This window comes from Pungitius pungitius, chromosome 8, assembly GCF_949316345.1.
Source record: "Pungitius pungitius chromosome 8, fPunPun2.1, whole genome shotgun sequence".
Taxonomy (NCBI): Eukaryota; Metazoa; Chordata; class Actinopteri; order Perciformes; family Gasterosteidae; genus Pungitius; species Pungitius pungitius.
The window spans coordinates 10,809,633-10,837,141 of record NC_084907.1 but is presented as its reverse complement, the minus strand read 5'-3'; the positions used below and the strand labels follow the sequence as shown (position 1 = coordinate 10,837,141).

The window sequence follows — 27,509 nt, the reverse complement described above, 5'->3', positions numbered from 1 at the left end:
CCCCCACCCCCCCCCGCCCATGCCACTCCTTCCCTCGCTCTTCACATGACCGCAAAACACGTACAAGTCTTTTTCTTGCTCCAGAGGAAAATGAATGACTAATTGTCCCTCCTGGAGGTTTGGATTACTCCAGTCACTGCTATTTTCTCTCACTTCCCCTTTTTCCTAAGGAGTGGTAAAAGTGGACCCAGCAAAGCGGCCCTTGTTGAGAGCAGGGCCGAGGCCCGGCCCACATGACCAAGTAAGGCCTGCCGCTGAGCGGACCAGACGTGGAGGCAGAATCCCTCCTCGCTTTTAGTGCAAACTTGTGTACGCAAACCCCCCCCCCCTGAATCATCTCCATGACCTCCAGACAGGAAGTGTATGGGGTTCACTTGCAGCGCCGGGTCTCTCCTAACTGTGCGCTACGCCCCTCTTGACATATTTCCCAGGCAACTTACAATTATCCACTCCTCACTGCGCACACCAGCGGAAAGAGAGCGCACCCCACCTAACCCCCCCCCCCTTTCAGGCGGTTATTTTGTTGGGTTTATCCGCCACGCCGTCATGACCAGTCAGAGAAATATTGTCTAACAACACCCTGAGGTGACACAGTACTGCAAAACCTCACACCGCTCACGTAAAAAGTTTGCCTTTGTTATTTTAGACATTCAAGAACTCTGACTGAACTATTTTCGGCCCCCCTTGGCCTCTGCGGCCTTCCTCTGAACACCTGCTCAACATTTCTCTGCATTTGTCGGCCTGTCCGTCTCATGGTCTCTGTGAGCTGATGGCAGCAATGAACACAACAATCCGTATCAGCAAAGTGGTGGAAACATGAGATGACTGAATCATCTGCTGCCTAACTTAGTCCCTTGTCTGAATATACCAAAAACAGTGAAAAATAATAATGAATAAAAAAGCAGCTTGAATAACAGTAAAGAATATTAATACTTAATCCGGACTAAAACCAACCAAACCAACAACCAAAAAGAGCATAAGTGTTGCTATGCACCATGACACGGGCTACAAAGCTCAGGCGGAAAGCTCCGAGCTGCTCTGACACGCGGATCGATTTGAAGGATCCGACTTTGATGTATCCATGTAATGCTGCTACTGTTTTTTGTCAAGCTGACCTCTACGAGGCGTACCTGCCGCTTGTTATAGCTGAGAACGGGCCTGCAGCCCTCGGAGGGGACGAGCTACGTGACCGAGCTCAGTGTCAGAGGCCGGCCCTCAATGCCCGTGAATAATTGCAATTAGCACTCCATCCAAGCCCCTGCTGTGACATATTGTCCAACTTTCCCGTTCAGATAATTAAACTCCCCATATAATGTGTCCTTTACTGATGTCTGAGGCATTACTTTTCCATCGGTTTCAAGGTACACCTGGATCAAAGAGTTCCAACTGGAACCATTTGAATTGATTCTACTAGGAGCTAAAAGCAGACTCCTACGAGGACAAGCTGATGAACCCTTTATGGTTCTAGCGAGCACCTTTATTCCTGGGAGTGCAAAGTGTAAAGTGGGCTCTAGAGCACGAAACAACAAATCTTTTCTCATTATTGGATGAGCTGGTGTGAATCCTGAAACCCTTCTGGGGTCTTAACTGGGATTCATCCGTGTTTGTAAAGGCTCCAAACCCCGCTGGGATCAGCCTGAGAAGGACCAGGGACCTGCTTGTTAAGAAATCTTTTGATGTCCCGAATTTGGTCCCCAGAGTAGACGGCACACGCCACTCCACAATGAGAGGGGAATATTAAAAGGTCTGCTAACGTGGAGATAAAAACTCTGTAATCTGATGAAAAAGGGCAAAGCCTAAATCTTGAGGAGGAGGGGGGGGGGGATTGGAATGCATGATTGGAGGCACTTTTACGCGCAATTGTTCTGTCACGAGTTAGTGGTGCTACACAAGGGGCTCAGGTCACGTCTGCCTGGGGAAAAATGAAATGGGAGGCAGAATGGAGTCAGTGGGCGTGAATGATGAAGGGTGGGGGAGGGGGGAAGTGGGGAGCGGCGCTGTCTTCAGTGCTGATCAACCGTCGTGTTTGGACAGTTTGACGTGGCCCAGTGACCCACAATAGCAGAGTGGGTCAAGCTGTACCGGAGAGTCCTTCGCCTCTGTGCACGGCCCAGTCACACGTTCCCCTCACTCCACACCAACACAACCCCAGCTATTAACACAGGTAACGTGGGGGTTGACACATCACCATGGGGCTCATTGGCCTCCTGGAACTGATAGGAGAAGACATGTGTCTGCAATGAAAATCACAAAGAAGTCGACTCATCTGTATTACAGACCAGACAGAGGGATGTTGCCCGTAAGACTCCCCCCCCCCCCCCCCCCCCGCCCCCTCATACAATGGAAGGTGGACAGAATGTAGTTTGTGCTGATTTCAGCCTTGACAAATTATATTTGAAGATAAGTACGCTGGAAAATACTTTGCAGGCCACACTGAATAAATCAACAGCAACATTTCGTTTTATAAACTCCTCATTACAGAGGAATATCCACGCTGGTGCTTGACTGCCTTTTGTGGTATTTTTCATTATTATATAAAGAAAACTGATTTAAATACTCAATGAAGTGACAATGGTGTGCCTCTCACACGATTGCTAAAAGCTTCTCTCTGGGTGGGGAGACGCACTTATGGACAGCTGCGCATTATTCGCACACATTATCGTCATCTTCTTGTTTAGAGAAACGCAGGTTCTATCGTTGGTGCCTGACCTCATACAGACTGAAGCGCAGAGATGATGATGATTACCGTCTTGCTCTAAAGGAACAAAAACAAAAACAAAAAGCACAAAGGCTCTCTAATCCTCAAAATGAATGAAATGGAACTGGTTCCCCGCCATCCAGTCACCGCCAGGTATGTAAATTTGAACCCCACGGGCATTAAGCCGTGGTGCAACCCCCCCCCCCCCTCAGAGGCAAGCCTGCATGGAAGGGAGGGTGGACTCATGAAAAGATATAGCCAGGAGGTGCGTGACCATGCACACTCTCCTCACAGAATAGCCTTCTCTGAACCAGACAGAGGAGTTAGCTCCCTTTAACTGACCCTCGGGGGTCTTCCCCATAACGTAGAGAAGAAAAGATCCAGCAGAGGCGAAATCTTTCAAGCGAGTGTATCACTTACTTACTGGCTTCATGGTCATTCACTGCAAAACCCATTTAAATAGCTTTACACAAAGGTTCTGGAAGAAATACCATTCAGTTGAATGTTTTTATTAAAGCAGCCGTTGGTTAAACCCTCAAGTTTCTAAAGTTTCCTCTCATCCTGCTGTGTTTTGTATTGTAATCCCCCTCTTTTCAGTTCCCCTACAACATGAATATTGCCAAATGTATTTTAGGTCGCCCTACACTAATCCACTTGACAGTCATAGTTCTTGACATCCAAACAGCAAGATCTCTAGCAGAAGAGAGTGTCTTTGGTGGAATGTGGGTAGACTGACTGTGGAAAGCAAAAGAAAGGAGATTGCTTCTGCCCAAATGAAATCTCGATCTAACCCATTGGCCACCGTCTGATGTCAGTCTAGCTTAGAATCGTGTCTCTATTTGCTACTCAGACTGAACCATTGACTGGCGCCCACTCGACCAATGGCCCGTGTTAGGCTTGTCGTTATAAGGCCGATAGCTGATGACTGTGGTGCTCCTTGGCACAGGCTCAAGCTGCCACAACTCTTAAATGCTTGGCTTCCCATAATGCAACTTAACTGACTCTTTTGCAAACTCATCAAAGCTCAAATACTGCTGACTGACCCGATTCTCAAAGGTTCCGAATCATGAACATGGCAACACGGAGCGGGCATTGGCTACCTTTGTGCAAACCTAAGAAATAGTTCCGCGCTGGAACAGTGGCCGACCGGGTGGACAAGGGACACGTGTCGCCTTGTGCTGCCGGGCCAATAACAATGAGCGTGACCACACGCACACACAATGGGACTGAAGTACTGAGACGGAGCTTTTTGGGGGCCAATTCTGCAACAGTAGCGCCTCCATTTAGACCAGTTGACCTCGCAGACACGTGGACCTCGTGCCTTATTGCAGCCCACCTTCAGCGCAGAGTACAAAACAAGGCAGGACATCTGTACCACACAAGGAGAGCAGAAGGAGTCTGGCCACACAAATTAGAACCAAGTCTTCTTTTGTCTTTGACTAGAAGAGAAACAACAGACATTATCTCACCTTCTATAGAAGCCTGGCTGGATACACAGGAACTGCCAGTAATCCAAACAAAAAGATTTGAACTTCAGCATTTTGTCAAAAAGTAACAAAGGCTCAAATTAAAAATGTCATTGCGCGCAAAAGGGTCCATAGATAAAACTATAGAGTTAGCTCGCGTTCAAAAGAATGTGTTGTATTAAGAAGAGCAACGCACAGTTCCGTCTGCATGTCAACAACACGTGGTCCCATCTCAGCATCTGCCACGTGGAGGGGGTGGAACCTGCATCTCTCTGCTCCCTTTGTTAATGCCAAGAAGTCCTCTCCGGTGCTGTCCTGTCCTCTACGAGTCCCGTCCCTGCACGATGCCCCCCCGAGTGTTTCAATAGAGACTCCAGCCACTGAACACCACGGCTTCACCAGGAGTCCAGGGAGCCTCAACGAAAAATAAAGGGTTTGTCCCTAAACACCTCTCTTTCTTGTCACTGGTCCCTCTTTCCCAGTCAGTCAATAGCAGAGGACGTTCCTGTCCCCCGTCATCAGCACAGCTCCTCAGTCAAGCTACAGCTGCTCCCATTGTGAAGGCGGCGACTGTGACGAGGTCTGACTCTGCGCCGCCTTGCCGGGGCCCAAAAAAAAAGCACACAAAGGCCTCTGCGGTGGCCGCGTCAATTAGGCCTTTATCAGATGCTTCGCAGCCTCCTGCCAGCTAATCAGCGGCAGCACATGGTGCGAAGAGGGGCGAAGCCGGCTCCCAGGAGGGCCCAGCCTCTCACGTGTGCGCATAAAGCCTGGGCTGGTTGCCAGGGCAACCTTGAACACATCAAAAGCCCGACACGGATGGAGCCTCGATGTTGCTCCCGCTGATTGGTTGAAGAAGAGGGCTGGGGGTCAGGACGAGTGAGGGGAACCAATCGGAAATGTGATCCGACTGGTGCAGAGCAATCCACATACAATATATATTCAAAAATCCTTTTTTTAAATTATAAAACCAGCTCTGAATTAAGAAAGATTACATTGTGAACCTCTTTTAGTGTCCCTTGAGGTTTATTTAAAGCCCAAATTAAATATATTTATTTGCAACATAAACTTTAAACACACACAAAATGTAACACTTGAGAGGTTTTTAACTCTTTCAGAGAAGGTTTGAGGGATAAATTCAACAAGGAGGAGAATTTGACGTTAGACCAACTGGCCGAATGAATCAAATGAAACATTGCAACATTTCTTTATGGAATCCAGAGCAGCAAAGTTAATGTCCTAATTTATCAATATTGACTATTTACAAGACTTGGCTGGCCAACTACAAACCACTGGTTAAAATATTTTCTTCTTTTTCTAAACTCTAATTATTATACTGATGTACAAGCATAAATATAACACAATAAAGATAAAGGTTGACCTGTTAATATTGTGGGTTTCTTTTCCGGAAATACAAAGAGAGCATCATCACCCTTAGATGATTATCCAAACTTATTTCGGATTGATTAAATCCGTACCCTACCCCTAACAAGCCTGTGTCCAAAGTGAAAAAACATGCTAAATCAACAGAAACTCAATGTCAAACTTAATAATGCTGCATGAAAAGATGGGTGCAGCTGCATGAATGAATTAATGATGAATGCAGAAATGCAGGACATCAATAGTTGATGGTTACACATGTTACCCAACTACTCCAAAGTGCTCTCTGCTCACTGCAGATATCACTGCTTGGATGGCCGTTGCTGATTCAACTGGCGGTGGCGCTCTAGCAGAGATGGTAAATAAAAACCAGCCGTGAAGCGACGCCGCCATTCCTCAGCTGCTTTGAAGCGAGAACCGACGCGTTTTTCTTTAAAACCTGCGTGGCATCGAGAGGGACGGTGCTGCATAACCCCATCTCATGCTGCACGTTACCAGGCTGAACCTTGCTGGGTGAAGCCCTATGCTTGTGTGTCTAATGGAGCGTTGCATTAATTAAAGTCTATCCAACGCTAAAATGGGATCCCACACTTAAAGAGTACGGGCTGCACAGCTTAGTGGAATGTTGAAGGGGCTCCTTGGCCATTGGGTGCTTCTTTTCCTTAAAGTTGAGTGATTTACAAAGAGAAATCTGGGACAAATGTGTGGTCGTTTACAACAAGCAGTAATGGACTATGATTTAATACCGATTTATTTTTGGCAATAAAGTAATCACTTAATTACATCATATGTCGTGTTGGTGAATGTAGAAAAACTGGATCCTGCATTTCCAATAATGCAACCTCATATATATTACTAAGGCCTTTCTGCCTTAGATATAAAATATTTAAATGATTTCTAGTTCTATTTCTGATTTAAAATGTGTTGTGAAAAGGTAGAAGTAAAAGTAACCCAGCACACTGAAGCTCATGGGTGGAATAAGTAGGGTGTTCCTCTAATGTTACAAACCTGTCGTCCAAACTGGGAAAAGCTCATTTCCTTCTCCTTCATTTGGCATCATGAAAGGATTATGGGATGGGCCACACATGTTCCTCTCACCTTATTAAGGGCCAGTGTAAACACTTTCCTTTGTCATGAGGGGCATCCAGTGGGGGGCGGGGGGGTGGGCATTATTGAGCAGCCGGTGGAGCCAAATGGGAGGCCATCTATCATGCGGTTTGTCTCCGGGGCCCGAGAAGTGAGACGTCCAAGCGTGCCTGATCACCTCTTTCATTACCAGGGCGGACAAAGGAAATGCCATCAGGAAGGAGCATTAATTACTCCTACTTCACCGATTCAGTCAGAGGAGACGGGGACAAAATCCCCGCTTGTCTCTCGGGGACACATCGTGACGGCAGAGGAGCCGTTTTCGGTCGGCTGTACCAGGTGTGGCGCTTCCTGTGAGCCTAAACGAGCTGGAGGGTACCGTTATGGTAATAACTGCAGAATCCATTTGGCGCCGGGGGGAGGACAGGCCCGTTGCTCCAGCTGAGCTCGGCTTTAATTCACAGGCTTTGACCGTCTTGGCGAATCAGCACCCTCCAGCGAGGACAGGGACTAGCATCCAGCACCACACCACCGGGCCTATTCATTTTGTAATAAAGACAACGACTCCCAAGATGCGCTATGAATTTAGGAGAAGTAATCATGTGTAGTTATTGCAGCGGGTCATATTTTGTTTCATTTGATGGGAAAGTGTCAGTGTTTACTATTACTATTGCTTATCAAATAACAAATAATCACTTTTGTTGTAGTAATTTAAAAGCGGCTTCCAGAACAACGTGCAGGTCATAATGTGGTGGTAGCAGAGTCCTTACACAGTGCAGCCTTCCTTCTGACCTGCCTGTCTCTGGAGATACTGGTTCCCTCACACTACAAATAAAAAAAGGGAATTAATTAACAAACTAATGCAAAAAAACCTACGGTCCCATCAATGCACCTGAGGTAGATTTGCAGAATCAGCATCATCAATCACCAACTAACGATCAGCATCATTTCTAGTCCCTTTTGTTTGTGAGGAAAACATCCAAGGTTAAATGAAAGTAACACCCGTGCATGGCACACATGGGGCCCGGAGACAGGTCCCACGGTAACCCTTCATCCAACACCCCCCCCACTGTGCCAATGAAATGGTCGTTAGGACCCCTTCTTAATTTCATCCAGAGGCCTGCGTGCCAGTCCCGTTAGTACACCCCCCCCCCCCCCCCCATCAGCAGGAGCTAAGCATTAGCGGAACACAGTGGTTTGTATTTCCTTGAAAATAAAATAACCGCCGAGGCCACAAACTCCGCCGGCAGCGGCGTCGTTCTGCTGATTAAGTCGGCAGAACGGATCCCATTATCTTGTTTATCCTCACGGAAAGCTAACAGTTTACCATGTGACCTACATTTTCAGATCCAGGCCTCAGATGGCCGCCGATTGGAAAGCGATTCAAGTGTGAGTTGAGGGTGTAGTGGAGAATGGTTGAGATATGATCAAGATTGACCCCCCCCCCCCCCCCAATCATACAGCGTAAATTCCCCACAAAGTATCGGGGGAGCGATAAACGCCACCTCTCTGAACACGAGGCCCTAACAGCCCCCACGGGCCGGCCTCCCCCCGGAGTGTGCTCACGCAATTATATATTTCGCCTAATTTTTCAATTTAATACTTGCGTTTGTATGCGTTTGGCATTTAGGAATGGAAATACGGTATTATTATGAGTGAATGCGTTCCCAGAGACGGCCTTCTAATGAGCATCTGGACACAGGCCCACCATGGCGATTGAATATCATTGTTAGCAAGTCTCTACCAGAACATCTGGAGCAGAGCGCCGAGGCCCCGGCAGCTCTGCTGGAGGCAGGCATTTCAACAAATGCACGGTGGCATTTCACCAGAGCCAAAGGCCCCCAAGCGAATGCCAATAGCAGCAGGTCGACACCCAGCTGTTACCGTCCTGTCCTTCATGGGGGAGACCTCTGCAGGCTTTGCAGCCATGGAGCAGTTTTTGAAAAGCTGCATCATTTAATGTATCTCTATTTAATAATGTAACTCTCAGGTAAAGTTGACTCTTTCATGCTGTTATCTTCTTGGCTTTTAAGAAAAATGAACCATCTGAGAAGCTTCACTTTTGTAAATTTGTAATTGATCCAAATCATATAAACGTTTGCTAAAGAAATAGTTTTAGGACAAGTAACTTAACACACAGAGTACTCAGGACTTTAAAAGTTACACAAGTTTAAAGTACTCAATACATGGCCTCTGTCAGTGCTGTAGTATTATAGTGATACTATGTGTGTCTATAATGCATTATTAACATATTTACAATATTTGTATATATTGTAATTTGTATATAGCACTGTATCATCGTAGTTAAGATAATAATAACCTATTTGTGGCCCTATTTTGCAAGGATTGTCTATGACAATTTCCATTATATATATTGAAAGCATTACAATTTCTACTGTCTTTGCTTGCTTTAAGTTGACTTTAGAATAGATTTTCTTTCCAAAAACATTCATTTAGTAGTTAGGGGATTGGATTAGATACTTGATCTAATTCCGAATTACTCACCTTAAAAATACCTTTTATTATATTCTTCTAAAGCATTTTGAGTGCTTACACCAAAATTATTACAATTCTACAAAACTGTAATCTAATTATGACTAATATGGAGTGTTTATCACCACACAATAACTGATGCTTCCATAGAAACAGGGGATGACGACCCTGAGGAGCTGCAGCTGCACCTAGCTGCACTACACATGCAGATGCTGGATGACGATGACGAGTGGCTGAAAACAACCCCCCAACTGTCTGAAGCCGAGCTAGCCGTCAGCTTTTCCATCGATAGGGGCGGATCGACCCGGAGCTTCACCTCGCCCGGGTCCCTCTCTAATCCCTTTTGAGAGGCTGCACTGGAAACAAGATGAGAGGGGAAGCAGAATGTGGGCCTTTTTTCCAGAGTGCTTCGAAACACACGGAACGTATTGTTTGGGCCTGGTGTATCACCCTCAGACCCACTCTGAGAAGAGGGGACATTTCACACCTTGTACTCCTTCAAAAGGGTGACAATCAAAACAAAACAGAAGGTTGAAATGGCAACGAGGCTGCGATCCATTAATCCATTATCCATAATTCATCCATCCACCTATGCATCCCTCCACCATCCAATCCTCTAAGCATCCCTTGTTTCCTTTGGATTTCTCTCCATGTTTCCATGCATTCACATAACGCCTCCCATCCGTTGGCTAATCAGTGTTTCCACTCGTTCATCCATCTGAGTGTCTTTCTTTCCATCCATCCATCCATCCACCCATCTAAATATCTTCCTTTCCATTCATGCATCTATCCAGCTAGGAGGTGGCCCAGTGTGCCCCTGAGTCGAAAAGCCTTTCAGACATGAAGTGCAAAATGACTCAGAGGATCGTCTCATGTGACTTATACAACAAGAAAAGCGCATCAGTGACGCGATGACAAATCAGATGGCAACAGTCTAATTAAAGGACATATGTGACACAGAATGCTGGTTGACGGTGACAGGGCGTCACTTCACCCCGACAGCGATGTTAAACTGCCAGGACTGTGTGAGCCCTCCAAGCTGACAAATACATGCCCAGCGCTAAGCCGGAATATGCAATAGGCCGAATATCCACAAAAGAACAATACAGTCATTAGAGCACTCACTCAAATGTTTTTCTGGCAACCTGTGAAGGACTGGATTAGATATACATAAACCATATGCACATGTGACAGCTCCTTCTAGTCAATGCAGGCAGAATGCGTAGTGCACAGCAGGCTAGTAAAAAAATCACGAAGCCAAATGCAGCAAGAAAAAGAGGAAATGTACAGTTGTGGAACGTGTGCACGTGAGGTTCCCTGCTCCAGCCCAGCTGACTGCAGGTCTCCATTTCTCCCTTTTCATTTGACCTCATGTTTTATGCATACAATTTCATTTGAGATACGCATTGTTATAGAAGAACCAGATGTGGCCTCTTTTGTCCTTCTTAGATTTGCCAAAGGGCAGCATAACTCCTCCGTACGCCTGTGCAACCATTCCACAGCACAGCCAGTGGGACGTTTGGGCTGACAAAGTCCATTTTATCTCTGGAAGGTTTTTACTTTGATTGGGGAACCTCCAGTTGCACAGGGGGCTGAAGCCATGCGCTACAAACCCTGGCTTCATCTTCACCTTAAAAGGGGGGGTAGGGGTTACTCCCGGAAAAAACACAGCAATATCCATCAGGATGTTTTCCAACATCATCGGTCAGGTTATTTGTATTCATTTTCCACAACTATTACGGTAAAGTATCACATTGGAGATTAAAAGAGAGGCATGGTACAATTAATAAACCTCTTGCGAGTCGTAGGAGGCTGCCGTGGCGTGAGAAGCCAAACAGCGGATGCAGATCAAGTTTTGCTCATTACGGAAAAAACCTGAGCGAGCCGCCAAAATGTCATGCTTTTTAAAAAAAGAAAATCTACAAAAGTACCTGATTACCATCATGCCATAAAAGCCCCGCGGCTTGAGTTGCTGCAAAATCTAATCAAGTAGAGAAATAAATACGTTTTTTAAGAAACAGAGACGGGCAGAGCCGAGGAAACCGCAGAGGATGCGGCCGCTTTCGGTGCTGTCTGGCCTTTGAACAGCTGGCTCTGTGACAGCCAGCTGTATTGTTATCCACCCCGCGTGCACGCACAGCCAATAGATGACAGCTCCAGCCTGACTGCTGAGCACAACCGGATAATCATCACGCGTGTGTGTGTGTGTGTGTGTGTGTGTGTGTGTGTGTGTGTGTGTGTTGCAGGTATACAGCTTTAGCGTGGCACTCCCTGCAGCCCAAAGTTTGCCACCGTGCAGATTTGTGGGAGAGCGAGGGCTGCTTTGATCTCTGCTACCCTCGGCTGCGCTGCCATGAAAGAGACTTTACAATTAGATCTATTCAACGCAAAACAGAGCTGGCGCCAGAGACAGAATAGAAAAATGTCTATTTATGGCAATGACTTATGATTATGGTTGAAATGCATTGCATGCATCGCAAGTCGCTTTGGATCAACGCGTCAGCTCAATGGCGTGTGGCGTAATGATGGCGACGCCTACGTGAGGTCACTGTTGATTGGCCGCCTGTCCTCGTACGCACCGTCTGACTGACTTTCTCCAGCTGGAATCGCTGTATTGCCAACCTGCTTAAAACATCAGTGCCCCCCCCCCCCCCACCGCTGCACAGGACAATTTAAAGTACCACGGCCGACCTTTCACCACGTAAAAGGTGTGCAGAGAGTTTGCCATTCAACTTCAATTAGAGGGTCTCCCTTAATATGTAAGTGGCTCCATTTATCATTCAGCCTTTTGTGATATGAGTAGGTTAGGAACAATGTTGATAACTAAAAGGTCCTGCGATGCGCTTGGGAGGTTTCCAATAGAGTCCAATCAATCGATCAATCGGGGGCTCCAGCTGCTCTATTTGGTATTGCTGTCATGGTGAGTGATGGTTGTGGCCCTATTAAAGACACCGCCTGACGCGCAGGAAGAAAAATGGCATCGCCCTGTATTAATCTCATCCGCGCTATTCACTATCTGACGGCACAGTTTCTCCCATTACCAGCAGACGTTGGGGGCTAATTGTTAATCGCTGCTCTGAAGAGCACTTGCACAATCATTTGGCCACTGCCACGTCGTCACAATACCGCTGCTTGGCTACGGTGGCGTCCTGTGGAAGTGGACTGACTGCTCTCCAGAGAAAACTGGACGAGAAGCTTATCTGGAAAAAAAGACAAAGATACACCAATTCCAGAAATGGGTTCCACCAGCAGTTATTAGCAAGTTAGGACAACTCTTTAAAACCAGGTATGAGTCCTCATGAGAGAGCACACGGCACAATATACCTACAGGTCACTTCACTTAGTCAGTTCATTTTGAGCTTTGTATCAAAACGTCCTATTCTCCAAGGTTACTTCAAACCGGACAGGAAAATATCAGAAACACTTCCAACTATCGTTGAGTGTGACACACCTTTCAGCCTCCCCCCGGACCCCGAAAGCTGCGACCCCGGGGGCAGCGCTGCACACGCGATGCTGGAGCTTGTGTCACGGTAAAGCGCCATACAACTAACGTTTCTCCCAGTGTGTGTTGGGCACACACACTGCCACCCTGCACAACCCCACCCCCGTCCGTCGCCCCCCCAACGAGTTGGTGTAGACTCTCAGTCTTGAATTCATGAATAATTAAGGTTTCTTAGCAGATTCCTAATTAATATTAATTACTTTCATGAATATTGGCAGAGCTAGAAGCGATAGTCATTAATCTGGGCAAACATGTTTTGGAGTTGTTATACTGCAGGAAATTCTAAATGTTTTCTGTAAAAGTGATATTCTATCAGTGCATGTATTTAAATTATTTTACAGACTATTACTGCTTTCCCCTCAAGCAATTATAGTTTTGTATAGTTTTAATGTTTGTGTGGCTGTGACAGGAAACAAATCTACCCAACCAGTGAAATTAAATCAGCTGACAGACAAGGGCGCGCCGATGAAAAGCTTTAAATAATAATGACACTAGGAAGGGGGAGGGGGGGGGGGGCTGCCTGGTTCAGACCCCTTTCTAAAAATAGCTCAGACAACCGTGACATCATCAAAGCCACGCAAACAGCGTCCAGCTTTTAAGTATGTTTGAGTCTTCGATACCATAGCAACACACACACACACACACACACACACACACACACACAGAAAGCACATCATGACCGTGCACAGAGCAGCACACACAACAAAAATAATCTTGGATTCTCCTTGAATACCACCTCATTTCTCAAAGTCGTTCAGCATGCAACGTTTACAACAAGTACTCACAAGTAATGGTGGCGTCTGTGAGCCATGGCGGCGCTGGGGACTCCTGTGTCTGGTCTGGGGAGAGCAGGAGAGCAGAGAGCTGAGGTAAACACGGACTGTGATACAGTTAAAGCTCACACACCTCCTCACACACACATACACACACACACACTGAACTGGCTAGCTGCTCATTCAAACTTGGTCACAGTGGAGATGAAGGGCTCACATTCAGCAGTGTCACGATGAAACCGGCAAGCCGCACATCTCATTAACCAGAGCTCACACCCTCTGCTGTATTTAACCTACTTCATCTGCATCCATGTACTTACCATCAGGTCTTAATCATATGCTCAATATCGATTAGTGTCCCACAAAACAAAAAGGGAGTAGAACATTCTCACTCTGTTCATCACATTCTTGCAGCTCAATTGGAGCTTCAATGTGTGCCTTACCATTGACTTGTTTGTGTGGATCAAATCATCCAAAAGAAACTGATACATAGACAAAATGCACGTCTAGTTATGCATTTATTAGTGCACTCTAATCGCAACTTTATAATAGTAGTAACGGCAAGCGACACTTCAGAAACCTCTTGCCCTGGCTCTCACGTGTGTGTGCGCTGCAAACCAGCATTACCTCTCAGTAGAAGGGACCATGCAGCGGCTCGCTGTGCTACTGAGGAGGGGAGAGGGGATTGGCCCGGTGGTTTCCATAGAAACCGCATGCTGTGTCGAGGCGCAGGTCCACACAGAGAAAGGCGTGAGGGAATCAAATCCGCTTCTCGCTACTCATCCATGGCGGGCTGAGCCCTCTGCTGCTAACGGGCCGCCGCGAAAGGTCCAGGCTTAATGACATTTAAGACTGGCCCACCTGGTACGACAGTTTCAGTGAGAGGAGAAATTAAACCCCTTAAACCCTCTTTTTTTTGTAGGAAAACAATTATTCAAAAACGGTAAAAGTCTGGCTAAATAAAGTCCTGGAGTCAGTCCATGTGGTGTCTTTTTGCGTCGTGTAACTGTAGCATGAAATCACGGGGGAATAAGCAAGCTCACTTAAAACAACCACTGTGGACTAGTTTGACATATCATGACATTTGTACAGACATGGTCCTCCGGGGGACGCCATCTGTTGACTTTACATGACCACGAGTTTGACATTTCCCAAAACTTAAGCCCATGTATCATGTGAACAGGGTACGACCTGTCACGCCGAGTAGGCGAGGCAGGACTCCAATGCAGAGGGTGAACAAAAAAATTACTTAATTCATCAAAAATCAAGATCACAAATGCCTAGAGACAAGAACGAGGACCAGAAACTCAGACCCGGGACAGACATACAGACTCCTCAGGAAGGACATTCAATCACATGGCCTAAATACACTGGGACGGTGCAGGTGATTGGACACAGGTGGACACAATCAGGGACAGGGCCGACAATCCCAGGGGACGACAGGACGAGGCAGGAAGTGAAGCTAAGCCAGGGACTCAAGAGGCACGAAACTACAAAATAAAACAGGAAACAAACCCAAACCATGACAAAAACCTAGTTGTTCATTACTGACTTGTCTTGAATTTTAACAGTCCAGTTTCTCAAATAAGGTTTACATTTGCATGGAGGTTTTCTGGAGGCATTCAGCTCTGCAGCAACAGGCCTACAGTATCAGTCCCAAGTTTGGACACACTTTCTCATTGTATTGAATGAGAAAATGTGTCCAAACGTTTAACTGGTATTTCTTACTGGAGTTCTGCCTGTAAAGTTAAACAGCCCTACACAGGCCAATTGCCCCCATATTAGGTGCCTCAGCATCTTTTAATGGACCTGTCTCCGCAGAAAGAAGCTGGTGTTACCTTGCCACCAAAGAGGAGCAATTCAGCTGAATGACTCCCTGTCAGGAAAAGAGGGCATTTTGTTACTTGGAAATGTGATTACTTTTTTCTCTTTCGGGTTGAAAACGTGTTAAGCTAGCAGATGACCAAAAAACACCAGCAGCATTCCGAGCCAGCATTCCTCATAGGCGATGAAACCTCTTCGGCGTGACAAGAGGCGAGGCGGATGGAGGTGCCGAGTCATCAATCATGGCCCGAGGCCTTTACTGCAGATCACTGAAAGCAGCCATTCCTCCATCTCTGGAGACCTAATGACATTCAGTCCCATCCACCCGAACACCAACCGGAGAGATAACCGCCTTGCAAGACCTTTTCCCTCGGTATCCTGTCTTAGCGACAGATCCAGATGTTCTTACTGCCAGGGAGAACACTGAAAAGCAGTGGAAAGTGGGTGTATCTGACAGTTTGCTGCATGTACTCACAGCAGGGGGCATGTTTTGATTTAGCAAAACCCCTCCCTGGATACTAGGAGACGAGTGGCCCCCATGCTTCTGCAGCACACACACCATGCAACTGTAGAGACGTGCAGCACTGCAGTCTGGTTTATCATTGGGAATTCATCTCAGGGGAACCGGAACGAGATGAGCATAGTGAGCATTGAGCGCCCCAAGGGGCCTTGTGACCGTGCCAAGGGAGGACCTCCCCAACAGTCTGGACCTCGGGATCCTACCAGATGCTGATAGACCCAGCTGATAGAGTCCAGCCGAGACTGGACAGGAAGAAAGACTGGATGGAAAATGGTTAATTCCACTGTTTGGGATCTAGAGCAAAAATACTTTTTTGGGCTTCATTTCACAGGAGAACCATCATTACGAGGCAACACACATCTGGAGACGCTAGATTTTACCCACCACGTCTAATCCTCGCGCCGTTATGATGTAACTGGCCGACAGCAGAGGAGACAAGATGATGGTGAGTGCTGCTGGACATGTCTACTGGGATAGTGTCAAGCAGGTCCGCCTTGGGACAGTCGATATGGTGTGTAACGGAAAGATTGCAATCTAAATCCAGAATAAAATGATGATGATTAGTGATAAACAAAAAACTGAATGACTAAAATGATTGAGGCTATGATTCTGTGAGAATCTAAAGATACCGATAACAAAACCAATCTCGATACAAAGAATATTATTAAATATATACATACATCTATTTTATGGAAATTGATTGTATGAATAATTATTGTAAATATGGTGTTTTTTAGAATTAATTCAGTACCACAGAACGTAATATTGCAATTATCAATTTTCCGATCTATCGGTCTACTTTTGGCCCTGTGTGAAGCATTTATTTATCTTCTCAGCCAGAGAGGTGGCTGGTGTCGGGCTGCAGGGTGTGTCCTCTTAAATAAAGATTGCTATGGCATCTGATGACAGGCAGGCATTAGGTCCCAGAAGTAGAGGCTCGCCCCATCAGAAAGAAGAAGAAAAAAGCCTCAGGCTCTAAACAACAAACACATCACTCCGACGTCTGCGCTCCCCTGCTCGCAGCCGGGGGAAACACAACAAGCAGGATGGGAAACAGCGACCGTGAAGGGGCCATTCAATCACAAGATGACTCTGCGTGCGGCGCAATACGCCGCCTTATGGAGCATGAGTTCTGTGTGACCAAAGCCATTGCTGCAGATTGTCTCATCGGTTTGCTAATCACAAATGCCAGCGTGGGAGAGTGATTGGAGGGGGGAGGCTGTCGAAGAGCCACTCCCCCTCTCGGTGGTCACTGTCTCCCTCCTCAGGCTGCGCGGCCTCACATCTGCTGCAGAGCCTGGCCACAGCTCCCCCGGCCGGCCCCTAATGAGGCCTCCATGCTGCCCGCCTCATTAGATCTTTTCCCTTGTTAACTTCGACGTGAGGTGAGAACATGTGGGAATCGTGTTTACAGCTTGTTTATGTTTTCTCCCACTAGCCAGATAGTGTTTTATTGTTTTTCTAAAGCAATCCTGTATTATGCATCCTGGAAAACTCTACGATGGTTTCTACTAAATAAATATATTCAAACAATATGTTAATATGCAATTTTGAACTGAAATAACCACATAACTGAATATTGAGCTTGTATCTTTATCTTTCCACTTCTTTTTAAGTCAATCATATGACTTTTATGTCGAGCTTATGTTTAGATCTTGTCCCCAAAGCTTCCAAAAAAACCTATTAATCTATTAAAAACAAAGCAATTGAACTGCGCTACTTAACGGATTATATGATACCAAATTTCAAAATGAATATAGATCTTAAAAATATAGAACAAGTAGTAATAATTGAAAAGGCCATTATGTTATTTTTTTGTTCTTGGTCTTCACATTGTGTATTCTTTTAATCATTTCTAGTATATTCCCATTTGTATTTGCTAATTTGTTATTCATATGTCAATGTTTTGTTTGTACATGTTGTTTCTAAAAAATTCCCTTTGAATGAGAGCTTGAGCTTCCAGGAAAAGCTTTGCCGTTTGACCCATAAAGTCATTGCGTAATTGTCAATTATCCCAATTTCTAACATGCCCACCTGACAGACATTTAGTCCAGGCTTCAATTAACAGGATGTCTTGCAAGTGAAATCTAAGGGAATGAGATGGCACCATCCCACATGGTTCATTACCTCCATCAGAGAGCCCAGCCTGGGCAAATTGTCACTGATATCATCCTTTGATTGAATGGCTACATGATTTCTTTAATGATGGCATGAGGAAGATTCTAAGGCTTGAGACCTGTGTGACCTGCACAGTGTGTGTATGTGTGTGTGTGTGTGTGTGTGTGTGTGTGTGTGTGTGTGTGTGCGTGCGTGCGTGTGTGTGGTCACATTCTGGAGCCAGTGCATGTGTCTGGACCAACAGAGGGCACTGTGTTTTCACCCAATCAGACGTGCCCCACTCGTCCCACTGGACCACTGCTTCAGAGCGAAAGGACAGTGTCGACATATCGTTAATCTAAAATCCACTTGGTCAATGTGCACGAGGCCCACCTGAATAAGTTGTTATCTGGTCTCTGTGCACGGAGATGAGCCGGTCCGCGCCGTGGTGCTCCGCTCTCAGGCTGCAGAGCCACAACTTGATATTTCATTTCATAGTTGTGTACTATCGCTTTGACCCGCAGAACAGTTGTTTGTGGGTCTGCGCAAACGATTAAACTAAACGAATGACTTGCAAAAGAAAAGTCTATCTTGAAAAATCAAAGAGCAATTAAACAGTACTAATTCTGAATAAAATAACTAAATAACCATATGTAGCTCCGAAAAGTCATAATAGTTCCCAAACTGGACCAGTTGTCAGAGTCAAAACGATGTTGTGTTTGACGTGTCGTATAAAGCTGGTAAAGTAAAAACTGTTAACTACCGAGCTGCAATCACACGCCTTGATGTAAATCACTGCGTCAGATGCGCCTTGAAATGCTCGGGGAGAACCAGCCTAGCTGGTTTATTAAATCATCACTGCCAGTAAGCCTTAAGTGAAGCGTGAAAGATCAAATGAACATGAACAGTAATGTATGCCGGGCGATGACACCACAAGGCGAGCGCCCGCTAATAACATTTATTTTGAGGCTGATATTCATATCACTCTGAGAGACAGACGTATCTATACACTCTTTACTTTTACATACTAGGTTTGATGTCCGATGAGAGCATCGGTTTGAATAAGATACATTTTAAATGTATGTCATGAATATAAAGGTAATCTATACAAAAAAAAAGATTGAGGGAAAAATACATGCTTATGCATAAGTGCAAATGAGAATAAACAGTGCCTTGGTACTCACCCCCCCTTGGGCCTTTTTGCATTTCGTCATAACCACAGATGAAAATGTATTTAATTGGGATTTTATGGAACACCTCAAAAGAGCACTTAATGCATCACTTAAATGCATTTCTGTCCTAAATCATTAATCATTTAGTGACAATATGAAAATTGCTAATTCCGACATTGAGATTGAAGGAGAATGAAGCAAGGAGCAAATATCCATTACAGGGGTTGACAAGGGAAAACAAGCGTCTTGTTCGCGTTGATCCGTCAACAAATTGAATCAAAATTGTACATTTCCAAGGTCAACAGCGACCACGACATGCTCTTGAGAGGATCTAATTAAATCTGGCCCTGACTCCCCCCCTCAGGCTCTAATGGAGCCTTGGTGAGAAATGGGAGTTTTCAACCCTCCCTCAGTAATCCTGTCAAACTATCAAACGGCTTCTGGACGTGGGACGACCCCCTGTCATGTGGTTCTGAGGCAGCACGGCGGTGCTTGGAGGACAATGGGTAGTCTTCTCCATCATCGCTGATAAATATGACAATAACCCCTCAGCAGCCAGATGAGCCCAGGTAAACAAGACAAAAAGAAACACCAAAGTTACCACTTGGACCAACCCAATCCAGTCGTCGCTTACATTCTTGACAGCTTTGGATTTCATCACACAGTGAAATTGTCTGCGACATACTTTTGAGATTGGATTAAAATAACTAGGTTTTACACAAGCCCATTCCTAACCAGCACAGAGCGAAATGACAAAAAACCAAACCAGTTTGAGTCTAAGTTTAGCTGGTGCACTTTATCTTCATTTTTATCTTAATCTCTTCTTACTTTCTAACCCATAGCTTTAGCGTACTAACCCATAGCATATATTTTATTATACTTTTAGTTTATTTTTATCTTATTGCTGCACTATGTTGTCATTATTGTTCTGTCTTCCGTCATGCACCAACTGCCAAGACAATTTCCATGTGTGCCTAACATATAATGGAAATAAATGTTTCCTGATTGTGTAGTGTGGTGTAGGCCAAACATTCTAGCATGCCTGGATAACTAATTTACTAAATATAAAAAATTTCCAAAAGCAAAGGGCTTGTCATCAACCTGTCAAGTGATGGGGGATATAGCCTTAACCTCCCCACGTTAACGTTTTTTTAATCATGTAAGGAGCCGTCGGGAGTTTTAGTTTGAGCGTTGCTCTTTTTAGCTAGCCGCTAATGCTCCAATCTGCTAGTGCTGGTCTTCGTGTAATTGTACAAAAACGAGAAGCCTACTTTTGTTTTACTTCTATGGGAAATCAAGTGCTGATTTTTGTAAAGTGTGAAGAAACCTGGTGGTAAATCTGCCCCCGTTACCACTGCAGACTGCTTCGTGCTGTGCTCGAAGCCAAAGCAAGTCATTTCTGATCTGCTCACAACACGCACATTAACAGTACTTCTGTGTCCTTGGAACCTGTCACCAATCATGTTTTGGAGAAATTTAAAGCGTGAGAAATAAACTCAAGGATACTTCTTAAAAAAATGGTCTTCCGTAGACGGATTTAGTCGAAGCCCCTCAGCTTCCATTCCTATGGGCTAAGTCTTAGCTCAAACAAAAAGAGGTCACACTGTGTGCATAACATTCCAGCTAATATGGATGAAAATAAGTGATTTAGAAGTAGGCTAATGAATGCAGAACATTAGAAACGCTCTTCCCTTTATTCTTTCAGAGTTGCAGGATGGATGTCAGAGCTGTGCACGGAGTGAACAAAACACAAAATCATTTTGCTTTCGCCTCTCCGCTGGATCTGAAACGCACCCAGTGATCTGTTCTGACTCGCACTGCTAAACAAGAACATAAACAGTGTCATACATCTCTGAGTGACTTCTGCATTCTTCTCTTGCACTATTCTGCAGCTCTGGTGAGGCAAAGTAGCACCGATAAAATAGTTTATAAAGGAATGCAATCATAAATGACAATGAGACACCGCTAATGAAAAAATATGGGCTTCCCTCTCTTATCTCACTGACCATTTGAAAAATGAAGACCAGCAGGGTGTATACTACTTATAAACCCTCAAAAAATGCTACATATTAACTTTCTATGAAAACCAGACCAAACCTGTAAAGAAACAATTAAACTTTTGGTGAGGTGGTACATTGAGGAAGCAGCCTTCTCTTCTAAAGAGTGAGCCTAAAGAGCTGTAAATCCTCTCAAATGTCCATTAGAAGGCAACTCATCGGTGTGTGATAATACGTCTGATTGTATAGTCTATGAGAAAATGACTTTTGTCTTTTATTCCCTCAGTAAACATTGTAAACATGAGTATGGTCTCAATCTCTAGGTTCACCACTTCTTGATTTTCATTCAGAAAAATCCTAATCCATTTAGAGTCACATAGATTATGCTTTAGGGCGGGGCTATCTTGTGATTGACAGGTTGCTAGAGGGGCCATATACGGTTGGAAAATAGTAAATGGACTCAAACTGATGCCGCACCTTCTAGTGGTGCAACCGCTTTAACACTAGTGTTCATTCATCCATTCACCCCCATTCAGGTTCCGCCTCCCCATGAGGACTAAAACAGCCTACAGGAGCCACTTCGGGTTGCCCAAGGATTAATTGACACCTGTCAATGATGAGGATCAACTGCGACCACTTGTTATAGAATCTTTGGGTTGATCACACATCTGGGACCAAGGGCATTGACAAAAAGGCGATGATGCTATTGACAATATTCTTTTCCCCGTTTGACTTTCGCACTGGACACGCTCACTCTTCTTAGACGTGTCTAAGGAGCTACTGACTGTGTGAGGCTACAGCCTGCAGAAGCCAGAGACTCTTCTGGCAGGGTGCTAACATTGTGTTAGTAATACGTCCTCACACACACACACACACACACACACACACACACACACATAGCGCCTCAGCCCCACAGCTGTGACTGTCTGCTCGGACGCTTCACACTGAATGCTACAGGACCAAGTCGGCTGGAGTCGAGCTCACTGTGGCCTGTCAGGGAGACGGGTAGAAGAACCTAAAGAGAAGAGCCTGAAGAGTTGTTGGGAGCACGCCTTTTTCGTTACTATCGCGATGCTTGACAACACCTTAATGCTAACACTTTGTCCCTCTTTCATTTGGTAGAACTCCAGAGACAAAACTACACCACCGGTTTTTGAATGAAGGGGACACGGCAATCCAATTCATGGTTGTGGTGATCAATGGATCTGCTATATGCCACGTGCAAATGACTGCAATGTGGATTCCACCACACCATCGGCATTGGATAGGCAGTGGATACGAGTAGAGAAAATGAGACCCTAGATGTTTGGTGGAAAGAAGAGGAAGATGAAGGGAGCAAGGCAGCACCTCCAGCAGCAGCAGCAGCAGCAGTGGAGCAGAACTGATCACATCTCACTTTTAATTTGTAGGGAACATGGAAACCAGCTGTCACATTGCCAGCAGGATTTTTAATTTTTTTTGCCTGAACTCGACACTAACAAGTGACTCATCCACTTTAGACACCAGGTCGTATTCAAATGTTGTACTTAGCCTGTTTAAAGAGAAGCAGGGAGAATGCCTACAAGATAGGAATGTAACACTTTACTGATGTACGAAAGGATTTGAGGGTGTCGGTTTGGCTTTCACTCTTAACATGAATAGTTAGTTTCTGTGCACTTGCTCTTTACGTCTTGTCTTTGCCATACACGTAAAATATTATATTTCTTGGTTTCAGATAATCTCAAGTAATGGCACCACTTTTTTTCATTTCTCGATCAACTTGTGACCTTAGAGTCCATTCAGAACACATCCGCTGGATAGAAAAAGAAATCTGCTGGAGCAATTTTCATGAAACTTGGTGAAAGAATGTAGCAAAGAACTCATTATTTTAGAGCGGATCCGAATCACAGGCCAATACCCAAGTGATTATTTTCCCCTTTGTTAAGATGGCACAATAGGGCATGGCCTTGGCAGAGGTCTGCGCTCTTCTCTTTTTTTCCCTCCATGTAAACAAGTTCAGCATAGAAACTTATTACAATATTCCCTCTCCTTTGAGCTCTTTTTTGGTCTCCACCAGATCCAGAGGGATAGACCTGTCTCCTAATCTGCGCTCTTCTCTGTTTTTCCCTCCATGTAAACGAGTTCAGCAAAGAAACTTATTCTAATATTCCCTTCCCTTTGAGCTCTGTTTTGGTCTCCACCAGATCCAGAGGGATAGATCGATTTCCTAATCTGCTAAATGCTTCACTGTGTTTATTATATAGGTCAGTAGCTGTTCGGCACTGAGCAGGTAGTGCACCAAGTTTATTCAGTTTATTTGCTCTCAAAACCGCGGCGGCACACAACTTTGATTAGAGCAGTAAAAGTGATTCAAAAAGGTTGAAGTTGCCAGATATTTTCCCTCATGAGCTGGTGGAGACCAAAAAGTCTACAGTGAGGGAATATCGGACTCAAATGAATCATCTGGTACAAAACATGACTTAAAAGACTGACTTTTTCCGTTCACTCATTACATTACGTGTCATTTAGCTGACGTTTTTATCCAAAGCGACTTACAATAAGTGCATTTCGACCGTAGAGATACAAACTCAGAAGTACAAGTAACAAGAAAGTACAATTGTTAGTGCTACAAGTGCTACAATTTGTTAGTGCTACAGTTTGTTAGTGTTTTAGTCAAGGTGTGGTCTAAAGAGGTGTGTGAATGAATGGGACATCCAAAAAATCCAATGTATCAACTGTGTAGTTTTATTTCGACTCATTTATTTTACCTTTACTGTGTAATTACATAGTTATTACTTGCTTTGATCTTGTTTATCTATTTGAAACTCTGCTTTTTCTATGGAAGCGCCAAGGTTTGTTTGCACTTTCTACTCTGTTGCTGTAATCCTGCAAATCTCCCCGCAGTGGGAGGAATAAAGGATTATGTTATCTTATCTTATGTTGTTAAATTCTCTCTTTAAATACATTTTCTATAAATATGCAACTGTTTGCCACAACAAATCGAAAGGTGCCGAAATGTCAATGTTGTGCTCACAACTTGTTTCAGATGACCCCAAGTGGTCCAGAAGTGTTGTTACTGCAGGTTTCATTCAATGACTTTTGCCTGGCAGCAATTGTGTCCATTTCCTTCATGCAACCAACACACTTGCCTGTGCTGCAGCTATGTGAGGCAGCTGCATACATTACTCGGAGAGCGCCTTTGAATCCATAAATCTGCACCTATAATGGTATATCTAATTCGTAAATAAGGAAAGTGAAAGAGATTAAAAGCATGACACATTATTTTGTCTGAATAAAATGTGAATTAGAGGTGAACATGCATTTTTTTCAACGTGGTCAGGAGACTGGAAATTAGCCGCTGCCCGCCTCCCCCCGTCTGGGTCCCCCTCTGGCTGGATGTGGGACCCACTCACAGCAATAAAGCACTATTGTTTAGCTCATGAAAAATTTATTTTCATTAAAAAGTAGTTTTACTCACATTTTTCACTTATTTTTGCTTTAACGCAACTGTGTTATTATTATTTTTGCTGGTGTACTTTCTACACTACCTTGCTGCTTCCACTTAACTTGATTTTCAGTCTCCATCCTTGAGCTCTTGAACTGCCTTAAACATTTCTCCTCTGTAACCATGGCTACAGCTGATATCCCAAAATGGCGGTGACGGGGGTTTTAAATCAGCCTGAGTACTAGCGCTTCAGGCGTTAGGAAAACAGTGAGGATGTTCCCATTTCATGTTAGATCCCAGACTAAGGCTACATCTACATTTTAAGTCGATTTTTGTGTTTGTATTACACAGCTTGGATGTTTACACGCCCATGCAGCTTATGTTTGAATGTGATAGTTGTTAAAACTCAGTCCACATCTCTGAAACGTGTTTTATCTTCACAGCAATAAAACGTTAAGTCACAGCAAAATAGGTCATGCAAGCAAAAAAACACTGCCATTTTATTTGGAAATTCACTGTGGCAATACACTCCCTTAATTTACAGTGACCAATGGGTCCAGTCCATGAATGATTTAAACATAGGAACACTACATCGGCTTAGACACGGCTCAGAACAATAAAACATGTGAAAGAAGAGTATGCAGTAGTCAGTGGTCTCTCACACGGATATTGTAAGAGTGTGCAGTAACCTATATCACACAAGCTGGTCCTCATCAGTACAACAACAGATAAGCTGCTTACAGGGATCTCTATGTGTTGACCACAATACCCATAGTGCAACATGATTTCCAACTGGAGGGAAGCATCCTTGACGATGCGTTAATGAATTCAATGAATCAGATGAAAACAAAAATGAGAGAACGCAGTCACAGACTCTGAGGCGCGCTCCCACTCGCTCTGTGAGGATTCAGTTCCGTCTCTTTGTCAAATTGTTGAGGTTTTGAGGGCTCTCTGGCAGACATTTTGAGCCTTTTATGAACCCTTCCCGTATGTCAGCAATGGGAATTACCCAAAAGCCATTGTACACGAGGTGACGTCAATGAAGTCCCTGTGGAAACGTCATGAGCTACAGAGTACTGTTCCAATGAAAAGTCTGCATCTCCCCAAGAACGGTCAAAATGCCCAGGTGTGACTTGCCCTGTACGGTGTTCATTTTAGGATATCCTCAGATCTCAGACTCCAGTGTCAGACACAAACGAAAGGGCGTCAGGTCTCAGACAGTAAGTCTTCAGACTCAGGTGAAAGGGCTTCAGTCTCAGAAAAACCTCCGTCATTCTTAGACCAAACGGCGTCAAACCAAACGGCGCCATTCTTCTTCAGTGTTGGTACGGTGAGTTTGCAAGTCATACTTTTTTTTCTTGTTTATATGCATGTGCTTGACTGGATTTAGAACTCTTAAATACAATACTAAGTTAGCAAAGTACAAATCTCTACTTGTCATTACAACGTTGTTTTTTATGTTAAGCAATATAACTGTTAACGTTAGCTTGAGCAACACGGAGGAAGAATGACGCCGTTTGGTTTGACGCCGTTTGGTCTAAGAATGATGGAGGTTTTTCTGAGACTGAAGCCCTTTCACCTGAGTCTGAGGACTTTTTGTCTGAGACCTGACGCCCTTTGACCTGAGTCTGACACTTGAGTCTGAGACTTGAGGATGTCATGAAATGAACAGCGCAGTCCTGCCAATTTTACAGAGAATACATTGGAGCAGGCTTGTCCGTTCTTGTGAGAACCACAGATCCCAGAATGCAGTTCATCCCAGGAACAGGCAACAATGCCAGAAGAAATTAAGGAGAAGAACCAGTTTGTCGCTTACTGGACACCAAAACCGCATTACGACCACAAAGCGCTTCTCAAAGGGAGGGGCGCGGAGGTACATAAGGGCACTCATGGGGGTATGTGCGATTTTATTTGTATTAGATGTATTTAAAATGATTATACATTAAAATCCTTTAAAAATGTATTTAATAAATATTCCATAAAATACTTTTATAACCTGAAACTTTAGTATTGATCAAATCAGTCTGTGTCGAGGATGTCAAATGGGAACAGACATTGTTGAGGGAAAACTCAAGACTTTTTTCACTCCAGCTGGATGAATACACAGATGTCAGTGGAAATGTACAACTGTTCCTTTTGTGAGATATATTGATACTGGCAATGTTCTGCAAAACTTGGTAGAACTGAAGGTGAGAACAACAGAAGAGGACATTTTTGAGCATGTGGACAGACAGCCTGAGCTGGGATGGAAAGCTTTGGAGCAGCTACTACTTCTTGCCTTCACATGTTTATGTCAGGGATCCTTCTCTGCAATGAATGTGATCAAAACAAAGCTAAGACACAGTCTGTGCCTGCACAAGAGCTTGATCACAGCAGTTGCCTCCCTGCGCCCAAGACTAACAAAGACCCTCAGTGAATCACCAGCACAAGTTTCTCACTAAAATGTATGTAAAAAAGCACTCAATTCAAGGCAACAATGCAATCTTCAGAGTTGACAGTTTAATAAATCAGATACTGAAGCTACAGTGATGTGTAACAAGCCTTGCGCTGGTTATCACTTAAACCACTGGCTTAAGCGATACAACGACTTACTGTCTGTCTGTCCAACGTGAAAAAGGACTTTTGATGCTATGCCCCCAAAGTTCTAAATCCTTTTAGATGCATCTTTGTGTCTGGTTTTTCGTCATACCGTGTATCATCCAAGAGTCCGTCAAACCAATTGCAAACCCCCATCTGAATCACTGACGAAGAGGAAGCGTGACTAGTGAGAGGCCTGTGGACAGCAAGTGCAGAGGACATGTCACGCTGCATTGGTGGCGGTCAGTCATTAGCTGATTACAACTGCACCAGATAATCTGATGCACACCCCCCTCCCTCCAGAGTTGTGGCAGAGGCAGCGGATCGATTGGATCTCTCGCGCACAATCACACTGATTACGGGGGAAATGCTGTCAAAAGACACAGCAGTGTGGAACACGTCAAGTCGGTTTGAGATGCATCGTCAAAGCCAATCCCATCTTGGCGTCCCGCTGTGTGAGTATAATGAACCGTGAACACTTACGGCGTGAATATCAGGTG

The 27,509-nt window shown here is 44.7% G+C and overlaps 1 protein-coding gene across 7 annotated transcripts in view; it reads right to left on the bottom strand.

The window, feature by feature from the left end:
* The window catches only part of iqsec1b (IQ motif and Sec7 domain ArfGEF 1b), a 129,845-nt gene that overhangs the window by 42,818 nt on the left and 59,518 nt on the right, over positions 1–27,509 (bottom strand). For 4 of the 7 annotated variants that reach the window (XM_037489739.2, XM_037489742.2, XM_037489740.2 and 1 more), the window contains one exon: positions 13,411–13,464. The exons of 2 other annotated variants lie outside the window; for them this stretch is intronic. In XM_037489739.2, the coding sequence (XP_037345636.2) occupies positions 13,411–13,464 (54 nt within the window). Of the gene's footprint in view, positions 1–4,167; positions 4,275–13,410; positions 13,465–27,509 lie in introns of those variants that run through there. One more of the 7 variants, XM_037489744.2, reaches the window with a different exon arrangement.